This window comes from Panthera uncia, assembly GCF_023721935.1.
Source record: "Panthera uncia isolate 11264 chromosome A1 unlocalized genomic scaffold, Puncia_PCG_1.0 HiC_scaffold_17, whole genome shotgun sequence".
NCBI classification, from domain to species: Eukaryota; Metazoa; Chordata; class Mammalia; order Carnivora; family Felidae; genus Panthera; species Panthera uncia.
In genome coordinates, this window is record NW_026057577.1 from 57,475,256 (window position 1) to 57,488,643 (window position 13,388).

The 13,388-nt window shown below is 37.5% G+C and overlaps 1 protein-coding gene across 6 annotated transcripts in view; it reads right to left on the minus strand.

Moving 5' to 3' along the window:
* AP3B1 (adaptor related protein complex 3 subunit beta 1) overlaps positions 1 to 13,388 on the minus strand; it is a 261,951-nt gene that overhangs the window by 223,133 nt on the left and 25,430 nt on the right. For all 6 annotated transcript variants that reach the window (XR_007461784.1, XM_049649702.1, XM_049649699.1 and 3 more), the window contains exon 2: positions 242 to 317. Coding sequence is in view for 5 of the 6 variants with exons in the window: in XM_049649702.1 (XP_049505659.1) it covers positions 242 to 317 (76 nt within the window). In the remaining variant the exon portion in view is untranslated. The remainder of the gene's footprint in view (positions 1 to 241; positions 318 to 13,388) is intronic.

The following is a 13,388-nucleotide window of genomic DNA, read 5'->3' on the forward strand; positions in this document are numbered from 1 at the left end:
TTTTCCTACCTCAGGAGAAATATCTCGATATTAGAGACAGGGAAATAAGAACTCAGAAAAAAGGAATTAAAACTCAAGTTTCTGAATTGTGACACTCCAAACTTCTTCCAAAACATTTTACACAGGCTATACTAAGCAAATATTAAACGGAAATGGGATGTTTTAATATATTATTTAATACATACTTAAAATAATCACTACGTGTCCATTTTCCAATATTAAAATGATCTACTTTACCTACCCCAACAATCCGTTTCATAGCATCCAATTTAGCAGAATCTTTGTTGCTCTCCAACATTTGCTTTAGATCTTCATTCCTATACAAAAGAAAAGAAAAAAATCTCTATTTCAATCTTGTACATTATAAACCTATTAAAATATATCATTTCTTAAGAATTAGAAACAATAATGAGCAGGATGCCTCGGTGGCTCACTTGGTTAAGTGTCTGACTCTTGATTTGGGCTCAGGTCAAGATTTCACAGTTCGTGACATCAAGCCCCTGCATCAGGCTCTGTACTGAGCATGGAACCTGCTTGAAATTCTCTCTCCTTCTTCCTCTGCCCCTCCCACACACCTGCTCTCCCTCTCTCTCCTCTCTGTCTCTCTCACTCTCACTCTCTCAAAATAAAATACGTTAGTAGGAGTATGATGTTAAAAGTGATTATGATGAGATCTCAGATGGAAATGAGCAGTTATTGGGAACTGGATGAAAGGTAATTCTTGTCTCAATTTTCTTCCAATGTCATATGAAAAGTGGAAGTTGAAAGTGATGAACTTGGATATTTAGCTAAGGAGATTTCTAAGTAAAGTATTAAAGGCACAGCATGATTTTTCCTTGATGTTTACAGTGAAATGAGAAAGATAAACTAAAGGAACTGTTAAGCAAAAAGAACTAGAATTTGAAGATTTGGAAATTTTTCAGCCTATCCATATTGTAGAGTATTAAGAATGCGTCTTCAGAACTTTTTTCAAAAGTGTGGCTGGAAAATTACTTGATTAAGAGATCACAGGTACCACTCATGAATATATTCAGATGTCATAACAAAAGCCAGGAACAGAAATGGGATTATATGTCAGAGACACTGCCAGCTTGGATTAAAAGGGAGAAAAGGAACAAAATGAAGGCAGTCTGTCAGCCTTCTGGATTGTAGGACAGGACAACGTGAGGACAAAGAGAGAAGGCAGACATCTGTAAGCCAAGGAGAGAGCCCTGAGGAGAAACCAAACATGCCTATAGTCTGACGGTAGACTTCTAGCCTCTAGAACAGTAAGAATTAAATTTCTGTCAATCAAGCCACTCAGTCTGTGGTATTTTGTTATGGCAGTTGCAGCAAACTAATACAGACGTCGACAAACAATTCACTGAAGGAGACACAGAAATGCCAAAAAGTACATTTAAAGATAACCAACTTCATTAGCTATTAGAGAAAGGCAAATTAAAACCACAGCAAAATATCACTACACATGTATCAAAATGGCTCTCATCTAAAATAAAAAGAATAGTAACAACACCTAATGATAGCGATGTCACAGAGGAAATGGACCACTTATATACTGCCGGCGGGGGGGCGGGAGGGGGGCGGAATTTAAAAGGGTTACAGCCACTAGGCAGTTTGGCAGTTTTATAGAACCCTGGAATTCTCATACAACCAAGTAATTTCACTCTTGGGTATTTATCCTTGGGAAATGGAAATTAATACACAAAACCTGCACACAAGGGGCACCTGGGTAGCTCAACTGGTTAAGCATTAAACTTCAGCTCAGGTCATGATCTTGCGGTCTGTGAGTTCAAGCCCTGCTTCCAGCTCTGTGCTGACAGCTCAGAGCCTAGAACTTGCTTCAGATCCTCTCTCTCTCTCTCTCTCTCTCTCTCTCTCTCTCTCTCACTCTGCCCCTCCCCCACTCACACTCTCTCATAAATTAATAAATGTTAAAAAAAATTTTTTTAACCTGCACAGAAGTATTCACAGCAGCTTTTATTCCTATCAGCCAAAATGGAAACAACACAGATGTCCATCAATGGATGAATATTTCAACAAACTGTGGTATATCCATAGCATGGAATACCACTCAGCAGTAACAATAAACTACTGATACACATGACAACTCTGATTAATCTCCACAGAAATATGCTGAGTGAGAAAAGTTAATTCTAAAAGGTTACATACTGTATGACTCCATTTATATAACACTCTTGAAGATGGCCAACAGGCACATGAAAAGATGCTCAACGTCGCTCCTTATTAGGGAAATACAAATCAAAACCACACTCAGATATCACCTCACGCCAGTCAGAGTGGCCAAAATGAACAAATCAGGAGACTATAGATGCTGGAGAGGATGTGGAGAAACGGGAACCCTCTTGCACTGTTGGTGGGAATGCAAACTGGGGCAGCCGCTCTGGAAAACAGTGTGGAGGTTCCTCAGAAAATTAAAAATAGACCTACCCTATGACCCAGCAATAGCACTGCTAGAAATTTACCCAAGGGATACAGGAGTACTGATGCATAGGGGCACTTGTACCCCAATGTTTATAGCAGCACTCTCAACAATAGCCAAATTATGGAAAGAGCCTAAATGTCCATCAACTGATGAATGGATAAAGAAATTGTGGTTTATATACACAATGGAGTACTACGTGGCAATGAGAAAGAACGAAATATGGCCCTTTGTAGCAACGTGGATGGAACTGGAGAGTGTGATGCTAAGTGAAATAAGCCATACAGAGAAAGACAGATACCATAGGTTTTCACTCTTATGTGGATCCTGAGAAACTTAACAGAGGACCATGGGGGAGGAGAAGGGGATAAAAAAGTTAGTGAGGGAGGCAAACTATAAGAGACTCTTAAAAACTGGGAATAAAATGAGGGTTGATGGGGGATGGGAGGGAGGGGAAAGTGGGTGATGGGCAATGAGGAGGGCACCTGTTGGGATGAGCACTGGGTGTTGTATGGAAACCAATTTGACAATAAATTTCATATTTAAAAAAAATAACAAAATTAGAGAAGTGGAGAAAGATTAGTGGCTGCTGTGGGTTAAGAACAAGAAAGGGAAGGAAGGATATAAAAGGGCAACAAAAGAGATTCCTGCAGTGACGGAGCCATTATGTATCTTTACTATTATGACAACTACACAAGTCACAAAACAGAATAGATCTCTCTCTTTCTCTCTCTCTTTCACACACACACACACACAAATAAATACAAGTAAAACTGGGGAATCTGGACACGAATGGTGGATTGTATCAGTGTCAACATCCTGGCTGTGATATTATACTATATAGTTTACCATTGAGGAAAACTGGGCAAAGGGTACACAGATTATCTTTGCATTATTTCTTTTAACTGCATATGGAATCCACATTTCAAAGTCTAAAGTTTAATCTTAAAAAATAGTTATAGGGGCACCTGGGTAGCTCAGTTGGTTAAGTGTCCAACCTTGGCTAAGGTCATGATCCCGTGGTTTCTGGGTTCGAGCCCCATATGAGGCCCTGTGCTGACCTCTCAGAGCCTGGAGCCTACTTCAGATTCTGTGTCTCCCTCTCTCTCTCTCTCTGTTCTTACCCAACTCACACACTCTCTCTCTCTCTCAAAAATAAGTAAACATTAAAAAAATTTTTTTAAATAATAAACCAGTTACATAACAATTATGACTCTTTTGTAAGAAAAGAAACAAGCCAATCAAAAATGAAAGGTAAAAAAAAGAATGGCTGATCAAGGGGCATCCGGCTGGCTCAGCTGGTGGAGCTCTCACTCTTGGGGTTTTAAGTTTGGACCCCACATTGGGTGAAGAGAGAATTTAAAAACAAAATATTTTTAAAAACAAATGAATGGGTGAAATTATGTGAACAGACATTTCACAAAAGAACAGGAATGCCAGTAAGCCCATGAAAAAATACTTAAGATCATTAATTATCAGGTAAATGCATATTAAATGAGATATCACTACACATCCATTAGAACAGCTGAAATTAAGAGACTGACAATAACAAATGTTGTCAAGGCTCTGGAGCAATTAGAACTCTCATGTATTGCTGGTGGGAATGTAAAAAAAAAAAAAAAAAACCCACTTTGGAAAAGTTAGGCAATTCTTAAAAATTTAAGAATCATATGACCTACTCATTCCACTCCCCAGAAAGATAAAAACATATTTCCACATAATGACTTACATGAATATTCACAGCAGCTTTATTCATAATAGTAAAAAACTGGAAAAAATATAAATGTTCATCAGTTAAATGTGACTTAATAGGGGCGCCTGGGTGGCGCAGTCAGTTAAGCGTCCGACTTCAGCCAGGTCACGATCTTGCGGTCCGTGAGTTCGAGCCCCGCGTCAGGCTCTGGGCTGATGGCTCGGAGCCTGGAGCCTGTTTCCGATTCTGTGTCTCCCTCTCTCTCTGCCCCTCCCCCGTTCATGCTCTGTCTCTGTCCCAGAAATTAAAAAAAAAAAAAAAAAAAAAAAAAAAAAAAAAAAAAAAAAAAACGTTGAAAAAAAAAATGTGACTTAATGGCCAGCCACTGGAATACTACCCAGCAATGAAAACAAATTAATTACTGATACATGCAACAAGGTGGATGAATTCTCACAATCATTACTCTGAGTGAAAGAAGTCAGACACAAAACAGCATGATTTAAGTCATTTAAAATTATAGAAAAAGCAAACTAATCTGTAGAGACTGAAAGCAGAGCAGTGGTATCCTGGGGTCATGGGGTAGAGTGAGAACTGGAAAGCAGAGGAACATAAGAAAATTTTATTCTGTAAGATGACAGAAATGTTCTGTATCTTCTTAACTGTGGTGGTGACTGAACAGGTGCATACATCTATCAAAACATCTAATTACAATCTTTAGGGGCACCTGGGTGGCTCAGTGGGTTAAGCGTCCGACCGACTTCACCTCAGGGCATGATCTCAAGGTCTGCAAGTTCGAGCCCCACATCAGGCTCCGTGCTGACAGCTCAGAGCCTGGACCTTGCTTCGGATTCTCTATCTCCCTCTCTCTCTGTCCCTCCCCCGCTTGCTCACTCTCTCTCTCTCTCTCTCTCTTTCTCAAAATAATAAACATTACAAAAATTTTTTAATTACAATCTTTATGTTAACTTATTGTATGCAAATTATATCTCCACAAAGTTGATATTAAAAACTTTCATAATGTTTTATTCACACGTGTAAATAAAATGCTGAGTTCTCCAAAGAAACCTACAAGGCATACACCTATTTGGAGAAAAATCACTGAATATTATTTTAGCACATCAAAGGAAAATCCTCTCAACTGACTCTAAGAAACTGACAGGAAACTAAGACTGTACTATTACATATTTTAACTACCTGCAATAGTTATTAGTTTATGGTTAGCAATCGTTCATACTTTTTACAATAAAGTCTGCAGAAAAAAAGAAAGCAAATTTACTCTACATGGCTCCTTCATGAAATAGTTCAAATACCAAAAAGAAAGTATCAGAAGCCCTTTCATCTCATCTTGAGGCCTAAGAGTAGATCAGAAGAGCTTCCTTAACTACAAATGGAAAGCCCGACACAAAATTACTTTAGGTTTTGCATATTTTACAAATTTAAGCCTAACGTAGGCAGTAAGCACTTCACAAGAATGATTAATCAGGTGCTATTATAGGCTAAGTTGTGTCCCTTCCAAAATCCTATAAAGCCCTAACCCCAAAGAATGTGGGTATTTGGAAACAGAGCTTTTAAAGAGAAAATGAGGCCAATATGAGCGGGACTTAATCCAACACGGCTGATGTCTTTGTAAAAGCAGATTAGGACACAGACACACAAAGACCAAGGGAGGACAAGGTGAGAACACAGCAAGAAGGCGGCCATCTGCAAGCCAGAGAGAGAGGCCTCAAAACAAATCAAAGTTGCCAACACTTTGATCTTAGACTTCTAGCCTCCAGAAAGTGGGAGAAAATAAATGTCTTTTAAGCCACAATCTGTGACATTCTGTCACTGCATTATAATATATATATATTTTTACTATATATATTCTTTCCAAAAAGAGTAGAAGCAATGAAATTTATTATGAAAAAAAAAATTATTGTTCCTTTCCAAGCAGCTCATGAAATTAAATACAATGGGTGATCATTAGTGGGATACAAAAATAATTAAATAATTAAATAATTAAAAAACAGACTTTTCTCTATTAATTAATTACACATACACCTAGAAACATGCTAGTAGAAAAGGCAATATATAAAAACTATATCTGATGACATTCAACTACCAAATATTAAAATACTATATATATTCACCAGAGTACATTTAGAATCCCTTCTTTTTTTTTTAATGTTTACTTTCCAGAGCACAGGGGAGGGGCAGAGAGCGAGGAAGACAGAAAGTCACAAGCAGTTTCTGCACTGACAGCAGACAGCTTGATGTGGGGCTTGAATTCAGGAACCAACCGTGAGATCATGATGACCTGAGTCAAAGCTCGACACTTAACTGACTGAGCCACCCAGGCACCCCTAATCCCTTCTTAAAACTTCTCACTCTTCCACACAGCAAAGGTAACTGAAAAGGGAGAAAAAATAACGGAACCCCGCATGAGGGGTTTTTTCCTTCTACTTTTTGTTAGTTTTCTATTTTATTCAACAACCATGTATATACTTTTATAAATGAAAAATCTAAACCCCTCCCGCCCCCCAAAAAAGCTTAAAAACCTTATTAGGGGTAAGAAAGCAAACAAGCTGAAGTAATTAGATAGGGAATAAATAGAATGAAAACGTGATCACATAAACATGTGCCAAATGAAAAAAGAAAATTCATTCCCCAGTGTCTGACCCCCTTATCCTTTCCCCAAGAGTTTTCCAGCATTCTCCACCAGTGTTAGAGAAGTGAGCAATGAAGAATAACAAAATGTCAATTTTTAGGACAACACAAACTCTCCAACCTTCTGAGTAATTTTATTCATGGCCTACTGGAAACTTGGTTTGTTTCTTTTAAGCTTGAGAAGCCAAAGTCCCCTTCCCAACCATTTTTAGGTAATGACCCACTCTTTCAAATCAAGAAAAAGAAAACAAGATCTCAACATTAAAGCCAAAGATTGCGCTGTTCATGTTTAACATAGTCTTCAACAACAAATGTAAGTATCTTTTGTGTTAACATGGGCAGATAGCTAATAGTTTGAGGTTCAGAGAAAAGCCACCAGAAACAAAGCCACAAGCATTGTTTCCACCTGATGTAATATTCAACTTCACAAAGATGTCATGACAACTATTGAAAATCCTGATATAAATTACAGATTTCTTCTCAAATTCCTCTTTGCTTGTCACCAAAACAGATTTGGGAGTTACTACCATAATACCTCATTTACCCTCAAATATGTACACTTGTACCGAATCACTTTAGGTCTACCTCCTTCCTTATGTGGATTCAAATGAGGCCTATTAATATGCATCACTTACAGCATCAATCTTAGACATTAAGAAATTCTTTTTTCTAAACATTAAAAGAGTTGATTCAAATAACGCTGCATTGGCAGTATTTTCACTGACTGCTGAAAAATCAATGCTAGTTTCAAAAAAAATTTTTTTTTTATTTATCTAGTTCTTCACTGATTATTGACCTGTAGCTTTCCAGCTTAGAGAACTAGGATACCAACTTTATTTTTACATAAGTGACATCTTGTGGTGGTAAGTGGTATAACTTTTCCTTTCATGTTCCAAATACGTTTTTTATAGTTTCAAAGAAAATATGTGACTGGAATTAAAGAAAATCTTATTATTATCAGAAAGTCACTCTCAGCACCAGTAAAAAACATCAACCATAATCAAAAACCAAAATTTTACCCAGTTACATATAAGAACTTAGGAGGTAAAAGAGCTTTTACATAGTATAAATTACCTCTTTTCTAAAAAGAAAAAAAAAAATCTTTAATCCAGGGGCACCCAGCTGGCTCAGCCAGAAGAGCATGCAACTCTTGATCTCAGGGTCATGAGTCTGAGCCCCATGTTGGGTGCAGAGATCACTGAAAAGATAAATAAACTTTAAAAATACATAAATAAAATTAAAAGTCTATGAGCCACAACTCATTTAAACCTTTCACTCCTTTTAAAAACAACAGAGAGGGGGAAAAATACATCTGTGTAGCATCATACAGTGTATCTGTGCTACTGAAACTGTGATCCAAGAAAATCCAGTCCAAGAACCATCACCAATCCACAAATTTTTTTTTTTAATTTTTCTTTTTTAACATTTATTTATTTTTGAGACAGAGAGAGACAGAGCATGAATAGGGGAGGGTCAGAGAGAGGGAGACACAGAATCTGAAACAGGCTCCAGGCTCTGAGCTTTCAGCACAGAGCCTGACGCAGGGCTCGAACCCACGGACCATGAGATCATGACCTGAGCCGAAGTCGGCCGCTTAACCGACTGAGCCACCCAGGCGCCCCCAATCCACAAATTTTTGTTACTAACGCAGGAAGAGATACATACAGAAACTGAGAGCAAGCAAAGTTAGAAATCTGACAGAGTAATTTAACAGTATAAAGTCCTATCTTTTGAATATAAAAAAAGGGGGATTGCATTTTACATGCTTTTCTTCATTCCATTTTTCTACTAATTTACTTTCTATTGTATTTCACAGAAGTTCCATCCATGGACTGAAAAAAAGGCCCTTCATCTTTCATCAGTTTGCAAGCACTGCAGTATACAATTACCTTCTTTTTCCTCAAAACGCTCACCAAAATTCATGTACCATAAAAAGCAACACCTGAAACAACACATTGAATCCAGGAATGTTGGACTGGAAAACATGATATAGAATAGCAATTTCCAGTTGGAGCTATGTCCTCAAAAGGACAAATTAACATTTTGAGAGGAAGGTGGGCCTTTTTCAAGCCCTGCCAAAAAAATTTTACACAGGCTCCTCTGCATGCTTTAAGAACCACTTAAACGAAAAACGCTTCTACTTTTAAGTGTTACATTGTACACATAAATAGGTATGTAGAAAAAAAAAAAAACAGATGCAAACAATTATCAGAATGTACTTTGTTCTAGTGCTAAGCAGCTAAAGGGATTGGCCTTCATAATACATTTATGTGCAAAATATGAAAGCTTTGGAACTTTCAGTCCAGTTAGGGCTTATATTTCCCTTGGATGACGCTCAGATCACTGTACAGTTTTTGGCACAAAGTATTCACTTAATAAATACAAACATAAGTGAAAACAGAAAACTCCACTACCTAATCATCCATCTATTAACCCCCTAAAAAATTTAAGTATAAATTATCCAAGTAAATATGAACTCCTCCTCCTATATTGTTCACAAAATTAAAAAAGGAATAGTCTACAATTGCTACCTCCACTTCTTCAATCCTTGGTAATCTTTTTTTCTCTTACTCCTCCATTAAAACTTCTCTCACAAAGGTAACAAATAACTTGCTAATTTAAAAATCCATGCAAAATTCCATGAATACTTTTAGATTATTCCTCTACATTTAATACAATTAACCCACTATGCCTCCATCTTAACTCCCCTTTGCCGTTAGATTCTGTACTCTATTCTCATCTGCTTCCCATTTGCATTTGTGACACACCAATCCATGGACAAAAAGGCCAAAATCCTTGCCCTTGTATAGTTTTCATTCTAATAACCAAAAGGACAACAAACGTAGTAAGGGAGTAAATTTTAAGTCATGAGGTGATATGAGGGAAAAAACAGAGCAAAAGAGAAAAAGGAAAGGAGGAGGGAATTTTAAATAGGGTGGTCAGAGTAGGCTAAGTAAAGAGACATCTCAACAAAGATTTCCAAGTAAAGGAATTAGCCATGCAGATATTGGGGGGGGGGGGGGGGGAGGGGGAGGGGAGGCAGCAAGGAGGACAAGCCCTGTAGGCAAAAGAGACAATTAAAGGTACATAACATTAAAGGCTTTGGTGTTTAAATGAAAAAAGGGAACCACTGAAGCGCTTCGAATAAGTCATGGTCTAATATATGTAACAGAATCATCCTGGCTGTTACGTTTACAATATACTGCTGGGACTTCCAGATCTGCCCATGGTTCTGTAAGAAACTAAATCTGCCACAAGAAAATAACTATAAAGGCTGGAAGAAATAATTAACTTTCTGAAAGCACCGGAGATCAACTAACGCAGGCAGGACTTAAAGGGGCCAAAATCCTGGAGAGAAGAGAAGTACACAAAGGGAGCTCTTATTCACACCAGTTTTTTTCCCTGAGTATATTTCCCAAACTGCCATTTGGGAGACTAGAATCCAATAAGAAATGACAGTTTTAACAGACTGAGGAGACAAATGTTGAAGTCCGTACCTAATAAAGGGACTGGAACTTGAAGAGCAGAATCCCAGAGGAGAGAACCAGTGAAAAGGTACAAAAATCTCTTAAGGTACTTAGCTATATTTTCACAGGACAAGATTCCAGGAAATCCAGCAAAAAACAGCAGTTCAGAGGTTAAATACCTGCGTATGGATTCAGCAACTACAAGGTGCTATGAAGAGAAGCTGAATTCAAGTCTCTCCCAAGTACAAAGACCTTGGTAAACATCCCAGCGTTTCAATTAAGATCACAGAAGGGCCACAAAAGAAGAGTTAAGGATATACCTTAGTAGTATAAGAAAATTGTGGGGCATCCCAACCGAGTGGAGGCTGGAGGTGTGGGTAGAGAAAGAATTCACCCAAGGCAGAACAAAGGAGATAGAAGTTTAATGAATACATTGCCAGAGAGCAGCAAGCAGGACAGACAGCACAGAAGAGACTGTCTGCCACAAAGTGCTGGTGAGAGGTCAAATTATAGGCCAGAGTGAGGAGGTATGGGAAAGAATCGAATTTTCCCTATTTTGGTAACTGTGCCTGGTTGTAAGTAATCCACTGGTTATTTAGGGTCTATTGGTTATTTATGCTATTTCAAGATGGGTCACTTAATGAGCTAACATGCAGCTCACTGGTCACTACGGACCTTTACCTTGCTCCGTTGATCAAGTCTGTTGCCTACAAGCAGCCGCTACAAAAAAGTGAAATAGACAAGACCTTAAAAAGCTTAAAACTGATCTTACACAAGATCAAAGTGATAGTACTCTATCTGCCTGTCACCCTCTTTGGATGAAGATATCATCTAGAACTTTATCCATGTTTTTATTCTAAATATCAAGTATATGACTCAAAATTTATGAGACATGCTAAAAACAGGAACAAATGACAAAAAAAATTTTTTAAAGAAAATAGAATACAAAACAGATCCGTGGATAATTCCAATACTATAGTTATCAGATAGAGAAAATAACTACAATTAACACAGTCAGGAAAATAACAGGAAAAAAATGGACCAAATAGATGGAATGATAGAGAATGTCAATAGTAGAATGTATAAAAGATAATCAGATGGACATTCAGAATTGAAAAATACAATATATGAAATTAAGAACTCACTAGGCTGGTTTAACAGCAGACTATTAATACAGAAGACTGGATTATTGAACTTGAAGGCAGCTCAAGAGAAAAATATACATTTAAAGCACTAAGAACTAAAAGAATAAAAACCATAGAACAGACCATCAGAGACATGTGGGACATAGTCAAAATATCCAACATACCTCTTAAGAGTCACCAAAAAGATGGGGCGCCTAGGTGGTTCAGTCAGCTGAGCGACTGACTTCGGCTCAGGTCATGATCTCACAGTTTGTGAGTTTGAGCCCCGTGTCGGGCTCTGTGCTGACAGCTCAGAGCCTGGAGCCTGCTTCTGACTCTGTGTCTCCCTTTCTCTCTGTCCCTCCCCCCCTCATGTTCCGTCTCTCTCTGTCTCAGAAATAAATAAACATTAAAAAAAAAAAGAAGAGTCACCAAAAAGAGAAAGAGAGAGAAAGGAACAAAAGCAATATTTCAAGTGACAATGGCTAAGAATTTTTGCAAACTGATGAAAGACATAAACCCACATATTTAAAAACCTGATGAAACAGAAAAATAACATAAAACTACACTAAACATAGCATGGCCAAGCTGATGAAAATCAAAGACATTGAGAAAAATCTTAAAAGTATGCAGAGAAAAAAGACATTTCCTTAAGGAAAAGGACAGCATATCCTTTTGGTAAAGGACCAAATGATAAACTTTTTCTTAATTTGTTTTTTTTAAGAGCTTGTTTTATGTATGTACCTATGTATGTATGCATGTATGTATTTAGAGAGGTTACAGTTGAAAGATAGCAGCATGGGGGTTGGGGGGCAAAGGGAGAGAAAAAGAATCTTAAGCAGGCTCCACACCCAGAGTGAGCCCAACAGGCTCACAGTAAGATTATGACCTGAGCCCAAATAGAGAGTCGGACCTTTAATGGACTAAGTCACCAGGTACCCCTTTTTCTTTTTAAGTAAATTCTACACCACACGTGGGGCTCAAACTCACAACCCCAAGATCAAGAGTTGCATACTCTACACCAAATGATTCAGCCAGGAACCCCCAGACAATAAATATTTTAAGCATTACAGGCCACATCATCTCTACCATTCTACCATTATACAGTAAAAGCAGTTATAGACAATACATACATAAATGGGCATGGCTAGGTTCTCACAAAACTTTATTTTTTATTAACAGGCAGAAATAGTGTGCCTGTTTATACGTCTTTGCATATATATGTATATATACATGTTATATATGGTATTATAACCCCTGCCTTAAAAGGACCAACAATAATACCAATAGCCAGCTTTTCAACAGACATTATAGAGGGCAGAACACAATGGAATAACATCTTTAAAGGGGTGAAAGGGGGAAAAAAAAAAGGCCAAAATACAATTCTATACCCACCGAAAATATCTTTCAAAACTGAAGGTGAAATAAAGTGGTTTTCAAACAAGTAAAAGCTGAGGATCTGCTACCAGAACATAAAAGGGCATCATTTCAAAAGGAAGACAAATCTAAATTTATACCCAATTTATATGTATTCTAAATTTATAGTTTCCATCTATAAAGCAAAAGCTGACAGAACTAATAGAAGAAAAATACATATCCACACTCATGACTGGCAATTTTAACACACCTCTCAGTAAGTGACAGGACAGACAAAAACTTTACTAAAGATGTCAAAAACCTAAACACCACAACCAACTTAGCCTGACAGGAACAGAACACAATAGAGAATAACTGCAGAATAAGCATTCTTTTCAAGCGCATATAGAATATTTACTAAAATAGACTATATGCTGGGTATCAACAAATTTTTAAAAGTCTACAATCATACAGAGTATGGGGTACAGACTAACAAGAATTCAATAACAGAAAAATAACTAGAAAAGGTCCAGATGTTTGGAAGAAATAAGAAACACACTTTGACCTACAGGCCAAAGAAAATGAAATCATTAGGTAAATTAGAAAAAAATTCAAGTGAGTAATGATACTGCAACATTTAACAATTCATGAGATGCAGCTAA